Below are 13446 nucleotides of genomic sequence, written 5' to 3' on the forward strand. Positions count from 1 at the left end.
GTGGCCTCGGCACCATTTCCAGCAGACAATCCACTGGAAATGTCTCAGAAGTGACTGGATCAGGAAATAAGGAAATGATCAAGACGGTGAAAAGTAAAACAAATAGAAGTTTGAGGAAAGGGGGCGAAGGGTATCTTACAGCGGAATATAGGGTGCGGGTGAGGGGTAGGGCGGTAGAGAGGAAAGGATCTCGAAAGAGTCAGAGGCAAACTCCACAAGGAAAGGCGTTAAGGGGAAAAAAAAAAGAAAAAGAATTAGGCAGTTTTTAGCCGGAGGAAGGGGATTCCCGGGCCCAGGGCGGGAGGCGGTCCCGGGGTCCCGGGCCGCGCAGAAGGCCGGGGCGGGGGGCGCAGGAACTCACCACCTGGTAGCGACCAGTCCCCGGCTGGTGATGATCCATCCTGCCCGGCTCGGGATCCGGCTTCCGAGCCGGCGGGTCCCCTCGGCGCTCGGACCCCTCGTCCACCCCCGTTGACAACGTCCTCGCCGCGGCGCCCCTTCCGCCGCTGTTTCTGCCGCCGCAGTCTCCCGGCCGGGCCGCTTCACTTCCTGTAGCTCCCGCAGCAGCCGCGGAAACCTCCGCGTCGGCCGCCGCGCGGTGAAGCTCCGGAACGCCGCGCGAGCTACTGAGCATGCTCGCAGTGGTCGCGCATGCTCGTTAGGTCTTCCGGCGTCCGGTTCGCGTTGCGAGCGGGGGGATTTGGCTGGGTGGGAGGAGATGGAAAAGTAAGACAAGTCCGGGGAACTGTCTAGTTTGTCAGCTTGTCAGGAGTGGGCGGTGGCAAAAGGGACGGAAAAAAAACATCACCGTCCTTGATAGGCCTTTTCTATTGGACGGGTTTCGGCGCAGGCACAGGCGGTACACCATCACACCACGCAGACACAGGAGGAAGAAGGGAACGAATTCCTAGAACACCTCAGGATGGGTCACCCATTTATTTACCCAACACTTCCTCTTCGTGCTCACCCAGGCCAGGACAATGTAGGGAGATCCGTCTCTAAGACGTTCCTAAAACGCTCATTCAAAATCATTAGTGAGGTAAAGGAAATCTTTTTAAATACTGTTTTGTACCCCTCTTGGTAGTATGAGATTGAACAACCTAACAGGGACTCTTGAACCACACTCTCTTTATTTTTCTTAAATGTTTTATTTATTTCTAGGAGAGAGAGAGAGAGTCACAGACTGAAACAGGCTCCAGGCTCTGAGCTGGCAGTCAGCACAGAGCCCGACGCGGGGCTCGAACCCACGAACCGTGAGATCATGACTTAAGCGAAAGTCGGACGCTTAACCGACTAAGCCACCCAGGCGCCCCTTGAACCACACTCTCATATCGCGCCAAGGAAGGAGGCCTCTGAGTCCTAGGTTACTGGAAGGATACAAGAAAACAAGGAAGTAAAATAGGACGATTTTGTCATCGTACTTGAATACTGACGAAGGATATAACAGTAAGAAATCACTTGGCTTGCAACATTTTTAAGACAGTCTTAGGGTCCGATTAGGCACACGTGACCTACTATATGAGGGTATCTCCCAAAGGCCACAAAGCATGTTTTACTAGCGGGTAGAAGAGTATGATGGGACAAAGTAAAGTACCTCTTAACCTCCTTTCTATACCCCGAAAACTATGATCCCACTTAATCTGGTCCAGCTATCTCTTTTACTTTACTCCCTTTCTGAATTTCCAAAGGAGAGTCCTGTAATGAAAAAGGCCACTGAATGAGCCTGATCCGACTAGTTAAAATAGAAAAAATACATAAAAACAAACTCATTGAGAAATCATCAACTAAAAAAATTTAAGCCTTCTTGATAGTTTTATTGAAAGCATTGACCAGTGCTTTCTATTTTTACCATCTTGACACATCTAGTGAATAGATGAATAGGCTAACGTTAAAAGGAGGCAATAATATACTTAAATGTCTTTAAACTTGTTTTCTTTTATATAAATTCATGTATTTTAGATTCGAAGACAATAAACAGAACATTTTATTATATTACTGTACAAGAGGTCACCGCAATTTCACCCCAAATGATATCACACAGTATTTAAACAGATAGCAAAATGAAATTAGAGTCCTACATCACTTGGTCTGTACTGTTCCTTTAGAACCTGATTTTATATGTGCTTGTGTTTTCATTAATCATTTATGTGCCCATTTGTTGTTTTTCAAATAGACGACTGCTCCGGGCAGAGGCCATTTTTTACACCTAGCACATCCAGAACAGTACTGAGAACATAATGGTGAAAACCAAAAACCAAAAACCAAAACCTGTCATCCTGAATTCTGTTAAAGCACCAGATTCTTTCAATTTTACCCTACTCCTCAGTTTTGTGAGCATTTTGCTAATCTAGATAGCAGATGACAAAATTCAACAGAAAGCATTTTTTTTTCAGTGAAGAAGACGAAGAGAAAAAGAGGAAAGAAGTAAAATAACAGCTAATGGATATTAAGCCTTTCCCAAGCCAGGGGCTGCATGTGTTCTGTCATTTTATCCTCACAGGAGCTCTATGATGTAGGCACGACTATAATCCTTGTTTAACACATCAGGAAGCTAAGGCACCAAGAGGTTCAGGAACTTGTCCAAAGCCAAATCATTAGCAAGTGGTCACACACTCCAGTCTCCACTGTATTAAGCATAAAACACACACCCCCCCCATAGTGATGTATCACAAAGAGCCAATCTGACTTTCTTAAATCCCACCTTCTTGATTTATATGAAATAAATGATGCTTTCTCATCATTCCAAAAAGAGCCACTCTGAGCTCCTTTTGCCCATTGCACAACTAAGCCAGGGCGGCCTGTAATAGGCCATCACGAGTGGAAGCCCTGCATTGTCCCACTGGGAGCATGAAATGGTAGAAACGATATTCTTACCATCTTAGAAGCTTTTAACAACATCCAATATATTCAGTCCCTAATGTTTTGGTGGTGACAACTCTAATTACCTAAGGAATTGTTGGTCATGCACCACTATATAATCTACTGCAAGTGTAAATTTAGAATGTTAACGCACTTCACAAACACCTCTTGTTCTGGCCTAATCAGTTTTCATCTTCAAATACTCAGCCACCCAAAATTTTACTAGTGCCACACTGCAGTACTGGGGCAGATATGGAGATAAAGTGCCTGGATTCCCTGTCAAGAAAATATTCTGTGACCAGTTGCAAGGAGTGTGACTAAGCAACAACCTCCAGCTGTTTTGTCCAGTTGTCAGTTTTCAACCTGCGGTTGTATTATTTTCAGGATGGCATCTGACCATTGACTGGTGGTGGTATAGATGGAGCCCCTTTTGCCTGACACTGACCCTTTTAAGGGACAATCTTTTCTTCCAAACTCCCTGCTAAACTGGCAGAGACTTTATTGACTTTGTAGTATGTTGTGAGGACTCTCCCTGCCCAATTCTTTTTTTTTTCACAGATGTTAATTCCCAATAATTCTCTTGTACTCATAACTTCAAATCGACACCTGCTTCCTAGAGAACCCAAACTAGACAAGTGCCAAGATGTAAAGTGATAAAACATGGTTAATATCAAAATTTTGTGAAGTGACAACTGTCCTTTTACATTAATTGATGTTTCATCCCCAGATGAATCCCCAGTACCCTCCATCATTACCATTTTCTCATGCAGACATAAGGTATCTACAGTCTTCCCACCAAGAGTGACTTTGAAGTTCTGTAGAGTGGTGATGCTATCAAGTCATAGGGACCCCTTTTCCTGGGACATACTTCCCACTGGGAATTCCTCCTACCTTCCCAGAGGCAGAGCCATTCCCTTCAGGGGTAAACTGATTTCTTATCATCCTCCATACTCTCCTCCTAGTTCAAACCAGATATGCCAAACCGCATATAAATGTGCCAGGACTCTTTGTTGATATTTCAACAGTTAAAGAGCAGTGGACAGATATGCCCTTGCCAGCAGATGGCTTTCTACACAGGCCTAAATCACAGGTAGGCAAATGCTCCAATTTTCCTTACTTCTTGACTCTTATTTTTTTATCACTTCCCCTACAACATAGAACATACAACATACAACATAGAACTACTCCTCAAGTAGCTGCTGATGGTTAGTGTGACCGTAGATCCTAATAGTTAATTGCATTTGGAATGTGTACAATTTTGTATATTTACCTAGTGATGGAAAAGAGGTAAAATTCCATTCTGTATGAAGATTTCTATCTTTACCTAAAAAAGTCACTAGCCATTATTTTCTGCACACTAAATTCTAAAGTAGATTTTAGAAAATACAAGTAACTATTGTTTGTCATTTTGGTAAATGAAAATGAGCATAATTAATACTCCAAACTTTTATCTCTATGACCATGTACATGGATCTTTTAAGCAGCTTGGAGGCTTGAACCTCGAATTAGCTTTACATAGTGTCCTTATTTAACTGGTTGTGAGATTCCTGTCATCTGTTCCCTCTCTAATTTAAGAGAGGAAATCTGAGTGAGCAATTTGACAATCAGGTATCTGCTTCCTCTCTCTCTCTTTATTCTCATACACTATGTTGAACATCAATATAGGGAGATATAGGAAGAATCTAAAGTACAGCTAATGGTTTTTTGTTGTTTTTTTTTTTTAACCTGTCAGGACTCAACCTAAGAGAAAGAACCAATAGAAGATATATATGAAGAGATTTATTGGGCAGAATTGGCTTACTGTTGTGAGGGCTGGCTAAGCATCCAAAATCCATAGTACAGGCAACTGGAACTCTAGAAGAGTTCTAGAAGCTGCTTTCTACAGCTAGAATTTCTTCTACCTCAGGGAAGCCTTACTTTTGCTCTTGACCTTTCAGCAGATTAAATCAAGCCCTCCCAGATTATAGAAGATAATCTCCTTAAAGTCAACTGATTTTGGACTTTGATCATAATATCTAGAAGACATCTTCACAGCAATGCCTAGATTAGTATTTGAGTTAATTAATTGGAGCTATAACCTAACCAAGTTGACACAGAAAATTGACTATCTCATGTTTATTTAAATACTACAAGCTGAAACTGTCTCTATAAAATAAAGGATAAAGATAGAGAGAAACAGAAGAGAGGGAGAAGTACCAGAGAGTTAGCTTAGAGATTAAAATAAATTTCCATATTAAAATAAATAAATACATACATTTCCATATTAAGTATTTCCTATCAGCTTTATTTTCTATATGTAGTCATATATATGGAGGCATCACCAGGCAACAATTAGAAAATATTTGAATTCTGATAAGTTGTCCTAACACTATTGTTATTTAGCATTTTCATTTTTTGTTTAGTCATAAGCAACAAATGTGAGCAAATCAACAGCCATTTTGCCTTAGGGATTACATATTTAAAATTGGGCTAAGTCATAAATTATTAAAATGTTCTTTGCTTTACCTTGAGTAGAGAAGGCTGTTCTTTGACCATATTAAAGCAGGATTTTATGTGTTATTTGTCTCCTGTTTTCTCTGCAAGCCTGATAACCACTTTCATCATAGAAGAGGAGAAAGGACACTGAGTACATTGCCTATTATGACAGGCGTCTCTTGACTAACTACCACAAGATCATCATGTAAGAAGACAAATCCTATTTTTGTGTGCATGTAGGGATGTGTGTGTGTGTGTGTGTGTGTGTGTGTGTGTGTGTGTGTATAAAATACTAGGAGATTAAAATGTCTCTTATATACCAAGATTTTCTGAACATGTAAGTCATTATTTGCTCTCCTTCTGTAACAGGAACCAGGCCTCATTTGTTAAATCATCTGAAGTCAGAATGGCGCTTCACCATTAACAACATTACCAATAAGGTTGCCATATGATAAAAGTGACTGGTTTCAGTAGTGAGGATAAAGGGCATTCAATATCTGAAGGTGAAGGGATAAAATGATGACAATATTCAGAGAGAATGACTTACAAGATGCTGCCTTTCCAGAACTAAGAAGAAATTCATACTCATTTCCTGGCCTTCAGATTCAAATAGGGAAAAACAAACAAACTTAATGGCCTGACTGAGCCAGAAAAAGTCAAGATAATGAAAAAAGGGAGTTCCTTTTATATCTGCTAGATATCATAGAAAAAATAAAATATTTATACTTCCCACTTTACCTGTCAATAATATGTGAAGCTCCCATGAAATGCCTATAAATTTTGCTTACAAAGAATGATCACTGAGAAATCTGGCATGATTTCCCCAGTAAAGATAAAGACATCAAGCTTAAACCTTATTCTTTATCCAGTATCCTAGAGTGTTTGGACTGCTATAACAAAATACCATCGATTGGGGGGGCTTATAAACAGAAATTTATTTCTCACAGCTCTCAAGGCTGTAAGGCCACAATCAGGATGCCAGCATGGTTGGGTTCTAGTGAGGGACCCCATGCAGGTTTCAGACTGCCAGCTTCTCATTGTATCCTCACATGGCAGAAAGGGTCTTGAGGGATCTATCTAGATCTAAAAGAGCTAAAAGGGCATTAATCCCATGCCTCTGGACCTAATCCCCTCCTAAAGATCCACTTCCTAATACCATCAACTTCAGCATTAGATTTTCAATATTTGAATTTAGGGCGGCAGGGAGGAGAGAGACACAAACATTCAGATCTTCGCATCCAGATACTATCTTTTAAAAACAAAAGCATAGGGGCGCCTGGGTGGCTCAGTCGGTTGAGTGTCCGACTCCCCTCAGGTCATGATCTCATGGTTCATGGGTTCGAGCCTCACGTCGGTGTCTGTGCTGACAGCCAGCTCAGAGTCTGGATCCTGCTTCGGATTCTGTATCTCCCTCTCTCTCTGACCCTCTCCTGCTCACGCTGTCTCTCTCTCTCTCTCTCTCTCTCTCTCTCTCTCTCTCTCAGGAATAAATAAAACATTAGAAAAAAGAATATTTAAAAACAAAAGCATAAATGTTACAAAAAAAACCCACATGTGTACTTACAAATAAAGCACATAGACTAGAAAATCAAATTTAATTCTATGCTTTTAGCAGAACAGATGCTTTGGCTCATAGGCCACTGAAATTTCCTTAGAGCCCAAATGTCTGAAAAAGAGAGAAATGTGTGTTTTCATGGATTCATAAAACTTTAGCATTTCAGGGGACCTTCCTAGTCACCAATTCCAAAACCTTCATTTTGGAGATACTGAAACTAAGACTCAGAGAGGTAAATGCAGCCTTGAAATGATTATCTGTGAAACTACCACTCCACTTACAGCTTAGTTCAAATGTGGTAACTTACAAAACATTAGAAAATACTCCATTGACTGTTCCTACCACATTCAACAAGAAACAGCCCTCCAAAACATTACTAATAAAAATGAATATAGAACTCCAACACATCATGAACTCAACATGTCAATATTTATTTTGGAAGAAATATTCTAGTGAAATGTATTGCCACCAAACAGGATAAATTTTAAGATCATTCCTAATTCTTTCAGGGGCTGCTGCTTCGGAACAAGTAAAACATCTACTGTGTGTGTGTGTGTGTGTGTGTGTGTGTGTCTGTGTGTCTGTGTGTGTGTGCTTACAATTTTATAAACAGGTATTAAATATTGTTTTCTCTCTTGTCCTTTTTTTCTTATTTTTTCTTTTATTTATTTATTTTGAGGGGTGAGGGAAGAGCAGAGAGAGAGAAATAATCCCAAGTGCAGAGCCTGTCAAGGGGCTTGAACTCACAAACCGTGAGATCACGAGCTGAGCTGAAATCAAGAGTTGACACTTAACTGACTGAGCCACCCAGGCGCCCCTCTTTTTTCTTTTATTTAAAGTTTATTTTTTAGTAGAATGTCTACACCCAACATGGGGCTTAAATTCATGACCCCACAATCAAGAATCACATGCTCTTCCAACTGAGCCAGCCAAGTGCCTTTCTTATATATTTTTTTCAAACCCTTTCGTTGGGGGCTGACTTTCAGTTGATCGCAGTGAGAGAGCTGCCCTGCTAAGTATAAAACCCCAACGCAGAAGCAGGTCATATACAAATGGTTTAGCATCAGGTTGCCCGTGAACATCTACTTTTTAAGATACAATAAATGAGCTCTCAAAAAGATAGTGTTTGACAATACAACAGATATCTAACATTAGTTGTATGCATGCAACCTTAAAAAACAAACAATCCCAATCTCATACATGCATGCCCATTCAGATAAGGTTGGGATACAAGACAATGTAAACACATACAGTGGACAGGATGGCAGCTGTCAGTGCAGCCCCAACCCCTTAACCATGAGAATTTACCATGATTCCTGGAAATGATACAGATGCACATACATATGATAGCTACAAGTGATCAATTACATTTAAATTAATATTAAAAACTTGGTTCTTCAGTGACACTAATCACAAATGTTTAGCGACTATTGTGTTGGACAGAGCAAAGAAAGAACAATTTGCATCATCACAGAAAGTTCCATTTGCCACCATTGCTCAGGCAAAGATTCTCTTACTATTCACCTTAAATTACCCTCCTTTTAAAATAAATTTTTAATGTTTATTTTTTGAGAGAGAGAGAGAGAGACAGAGTGGACAGGGGAAGGGCACAGAGAGAAAGGGAGACACAGAATCAGAAGCAGGCCCTAGGCTCTGAGCTGTCAGCACAGAGCCTGAAGCAGGGCTCGAACTCACAAACCATGGGATCATGACCTGAGCCAAAATCGGACCCTCCATCAACTGAGCCGCACAGGCACACCACCCTTTTACTTCCTGAATTATCCACATAATTTTCTAATAGCTTTGATCCCAACTCTGCATATCTTAGCAATGTGGCTTCCAGGCCAGTCACTTGACCTGCTGAGCTGGTTTGCTCATCTTAAATATCAGAATACTGATTCCTTCCCTATCTGTCTCCCAGGCTGTTGTGAAGCTCAAATGAAATGTAACCATACAAATAAAAAATAATATTAATCCTAAAGGGTCTTTTCCTTTCTTCCATTTTCTAGTGACTGCAAGGAGAAAAAAAGTGATGTTTAATGCCTTTTATAGATAAAATGTGGAATAAATATTATAATTTGGAGAAGATGGAGACTTACTGAAAGAACCCAGAAGCTGGTTAGGCCTCCCAACTTGGCCACATTTTATTTTTCTCTAAGCTAATGTCTGAGCTTATGCTCTCTGGGAGTTATCCTAAAATAAATAAAAGACTCCAATATGTGTAACCACAGAAAATACGTCATTTTACGTTTATCCAGAAGTATGCTTGTCAATCATTATAATTATGGTAATAATAGCTAACATTTATTAAATGCTGTCAGTTTGCTAAGTGCATCATATGTATTACCTCCCTTTATTTCACAACAAATGTATCCTGTAAGTGCTATTCTTAACTACCACTTTATATATCAGAAAACTGAGACCTAGAGTCTCAAAAAATTTACCAAAGGTCACAAACACCTGAGGTAAAAGGAATTTTCTGTTTGTTTGTTTGTTTGTTTTGTTGTTGTTGCTGTTTTACTTTAACAACTTTTTATTGAAATATACATATTTGGGATGCCTGGGTGGCTCAGTCACTTAAGCGTCCAACTTTGGCTCAGGTCATGATCTTGCAGTTTATGGGTTCAAGCCCCATGTCATACTTTGTGTTGACAGCTCGGAACCTGAAGCCTGCTTCGGATTCTGGGTCTCCCTCTCTCTCTCTGCCCCTCCCTTGTTCATGCTCTGTCACTGTCTCTCTCAAAAATGAATAAACATTAAAAAAAAGAAATAAAATACTTGCATGCATTTCATAAATATACGGCTCAAAGATTTTACATAAACTAAACAAACCCATGCAACCAGCACCCATATTAAGAAATAGAATAGTTCCAGAACCTCAGAAAAACCCTTGGCCCAATTCCTGTCTCTTCTCCCAAAGAGTAATCATAATGCTGACTTTTAACACCATAAAGTAGTTTGCACTAATTTATAGTTTTGACTTTATATACATGAAATCATAGTATATGTACTCTTTTGAGTCTGATTTTTCTGCTTAACTTTATATTTGTAAGATTTATTTATACAGTTGAGTATAGGTGTAGCTAGTCCATTTTGTTGCTGTATAGTATTCCACTGCATGAACATAACTTACCTTATTTACCTGTCTTCTGCGTAAATACAGCTGATTGACATTTTTTAAAATTTTTTTGTAGTTTATTTACTTTTGAGACAGAGAGAGACAGAGCATGAGCAGGGGAAGGGTAGAGAGAGAGGGAGACACGGAATCCGAAACAAGCTCCAGGTTCTGAGCTGCCAGCACAGAACCCAACGCAGGGCTCGAACTCATGAAGTGCAAGATCATGGCCTGAGCCAAAGTCCAATGCTTAACCGACTGAGCCACCCAGGCACCCCTGACATTTGAGTTCCTTCTACTTTGGGGCTTGTGTAAGTTTCCCAGAGCTGCCATAACAAAGTACCCAAACTGAGTGGCTTAAGCAACAGAAATGTATTATCTCATGATCTAGAGGATGGAAGGCTGAGATCAAGTGTCAGTGGGACTGGCTTCTTTGGAGACGTGTAAGGAAAAAAATCTATTCCATGCTTTCCCCTAGCTTCTGGGGGATTTCTGGCAACCTTTGGTGTTCCTTGCCTTGTAGAAGCATCACCCCAATCTCTGTCTTCATCTTTACAAAGGCATTCTCTCCTTGTGTGTGTGTGTCTGTGTCCAAAGTCTCCCCTTCTAACAGGTCATTAGTCAGGTTAGGGCCACACCCTACTATGATCTCACTTTAATAACATCTGCAATGAGTCTATTTCCAAATAAGGCCCCAGTCTGAGATACTGGGAGTTAAGACTTTAACATATAAATTGGGGGTAGGGAGAGGCACAACTCAACCCATAACAAGGCTACAATGGCCAATACTGCCAACAATATTCTTGGACATATCTCAATTAATAAATGTACTTATTTCTGATGAGTATATTCCTACAAGTGGATATGCTAGATTTTAGAGTATGCATATGTTCAGCTTGAGTAGATACTGCCAATCAGTTTTCCAAATTCGTAATACCAATTTTCCCTCCTCTAATCAAGGTATGAGAATTCCAGCTAAGCCACAGCCTCAGCAACATTTGGTATTGTGTCTTTTTTATTTAAGCCATTATGATGGGAATATAGTTATATCTCATTGTGATTTCTATTTTGATTTCTCTGATGATTAATAAAGTTGAACTCCTTGTTGATATCTTTATTGATCATGTGGAGATCGTTTTGCTGATCTGGTCATTTGTCTTTCTATTGGATTACCTGCATTTATCTGTGATTTGTAATAACTCATTATTTTTCCAGAAATAATGGGTCCTTCATGTATACACATGTACCCCTTTTCACTCTTCTTGGAGTTAGGAACTAGGCTCCAGGCAAGTGGACAGATATAAGTAATTTGCTTCACTTTCTGCCTTTTCTTATGCACATGTTTAAAATGCCAAGGGGAAAAATCATACCCTAAAATAGGGACAGGAGGAATAAATTAGTGCAAATTTATTTGAAAAATTTTTTTAAATCTGACCTTTCATTTCAGAGAGTGTGCATGTTTCTCTGAGTGTCAGACTATCTATCTGCCTATTCTTTTCAACATTCCTTTCAAAAGGCTTTAGCCACTTGGCCTGCTTACCTGTATTTTTTACAGATTTTTATGTATGCTTAATTCCCCTGCCTACAAGCACTGGCTACAGAGAAGGATAGGATGTATGTGTCTGCTTTCAGTACCTAATATGGGCCCTTGCATAAAGTAGGCCCTCACTGTTGATTTGTTGACTATAATTGATTGAAGCCTCCATTTGATTGCCATGCAATAGATGCACAGTAGTATCCATTCATAGGATGTTGTCTTGTTTTTTAAGAATTTTTGACATCAACAAAAAAAAAAAGAATTTTTAACATCAGCAAAAAATATTTCAAGAGATTACCAAAAATGTGATACTTTGTAAATGAGGTTTAGGAAATCTCTGATAGCTCTCCATGAAAATTTTCCTGGTTTATTCTAAATGTAAATAGAACTAGGTCTGGCCATTTAAATAACATCTCACTAACGATCTTCTTCCCACTTTCATTTATTATACAGATAGAGTCTCATGATCCTCAACCTTGTATTAGTTCTATAACGGGCTATAACTCTACTTAAGAGTTTTCATGAGGGAGCTCCTGGGTGGCTCAGTCAGTTAAACATCCAACTCTTGATTTCATGGTTTTGAGTTCGAACTCCGCATTGGGCTCTGCACTGGCAGTGCACAGCCTGCTTGGGATTCTTTCTATCTCTCTGCCCATTTAAAAAATAAACATTAAAAATGTTTTTGAGAGAGAGAGAGAAAGCGAAGAGAGAGAAGAAGACACAGAATCTGAGGCAGGCTCCAGGCTCTAAGCACAGAGGGCAGGGCATAGAACTGAGCACAGTTCTTGCAGGGCAAGAACTCAGAAACATTGAGATCATGACCTGAGCTGAAGTCGGCTGCTTAACCAACTGAGCCACACAGACGCTCCCACCCCACCTCAAAAAAAAGGAATTAAAAAAAAAGAGTTTTCATGAGGTCCCTGGGTGGCTCAGTCAGTTGTGTCCAAGGATTGATTTTAGCTCAGGTCTTGATCTCAGGATCGTGAGTTCAAGCCCTGTACTATGTTCTGTGCTGGTTATAAAGCCTACTTTAAATGGCGTGGTGGGGTGGAGGGGCACCTGGGTGGCTCAGTGGTTGAGCACCCAACTCTTGATTTCAGTTCAGGTCATAATCGCAGGATCTTGGGATCAAGCCCCAATGTCCGGCTCTGTGCTGAGCATGCAGCCTGCTTAAGACTCTCTCTTTCTCTCTCTCTCTCCCCTTCCCCTGCCCCTCTTCTCAGCTCACACTTTTCTTTTTCTCTCTCTAAGTTACTTTTTATGATGGTAAATGTACGCAACATCAAATGTACCCTTTTTACTATTTTTAAGGGTACAGTTCAGTGGCACTAATACTTTCACACTGTTATGCAACCATCATCATGATTCATCTCCAGAACTTTTCCGTTATTGCAAACTGAGACTCCGTACCCACTAAATTCCATCTCCCCACTCCAGCTGCTCCTTCCAGCTCCTAGTAACCACTACTCTACTTTCTATCTCTAGACTGTGACTATTCAAAGTACTTCATGTAAGTAGATTCATATAAGATTCACCCTTTTGCATCTGGCTTATTTCATTTAGCATAATGTCCTCAGGTTTATCTATGTTGTAATATCAAAATTTCATTCCTTTTTTTAATACTGTATATTTCATTGTATGTATATATCACATAGGATTTATCCATTCATCCATCAGTGGACATTTGGGTTGTTTCCACCTGGGTTGTTTTGTTTAATCTTCACAATTACCAGCCCTGGTAGGCCTGAATTTGAAAGCTGACTCTGTTGCTTACATAGCAACTGACTGGCTGAGTTGAATTTTCCCTTTGCATATTAATTTCCCTATTTATAAAATAGAAATGAAATTACCCACCTCGCTGGGGTAAGGATTTAATAAGATAACAAAATACCTAGTGTAGTGCCT

At 40.1% G+C, this 13446-nt stretch overlaps 1 protein-coding gene across 1 annotated transcript in view; it reads right to left on the reverse strand.

Annotated features, from left to right (window-relative positions):
* NDFIP2 (Nedd4 family interacting protein 2) overlaps nt 1–670 on the reverse strand; it is a 66046-nt gene extending 65376 nt beyond the window's left edge. The window contains exon 1 of the mRNA XM_077750075.1: nt 362–670. Coding sequence (XP_077606201.1) covers nt 362–634 — 273 coding nt within the window. The 5' untranslated portion in view covers nt 635–670. The remainder of the gene's footprint in view (nt 1–361) is intronic.
* Nucleotides 671–13446: the final 12776 nt, after the last annotated feature.

The sequence above is a fragment of the Crocuta crocuta genome, unplaced genomic scaffold, assembly GCF_008692635.1.
Source record: "Crocuta crocuta isolate KB4526 unplaced genomic scaffold, BGI_CrCroc_1.0 scaffold189, whole genome shotgun sequence".
In the NCBI taxonomy this organism is placed as follows: Eukaryota; Metazoa; Chordata; class Mammalia; order Carnivora; family Hyaenidae; genus Crocuta; species Crocuta crocuta.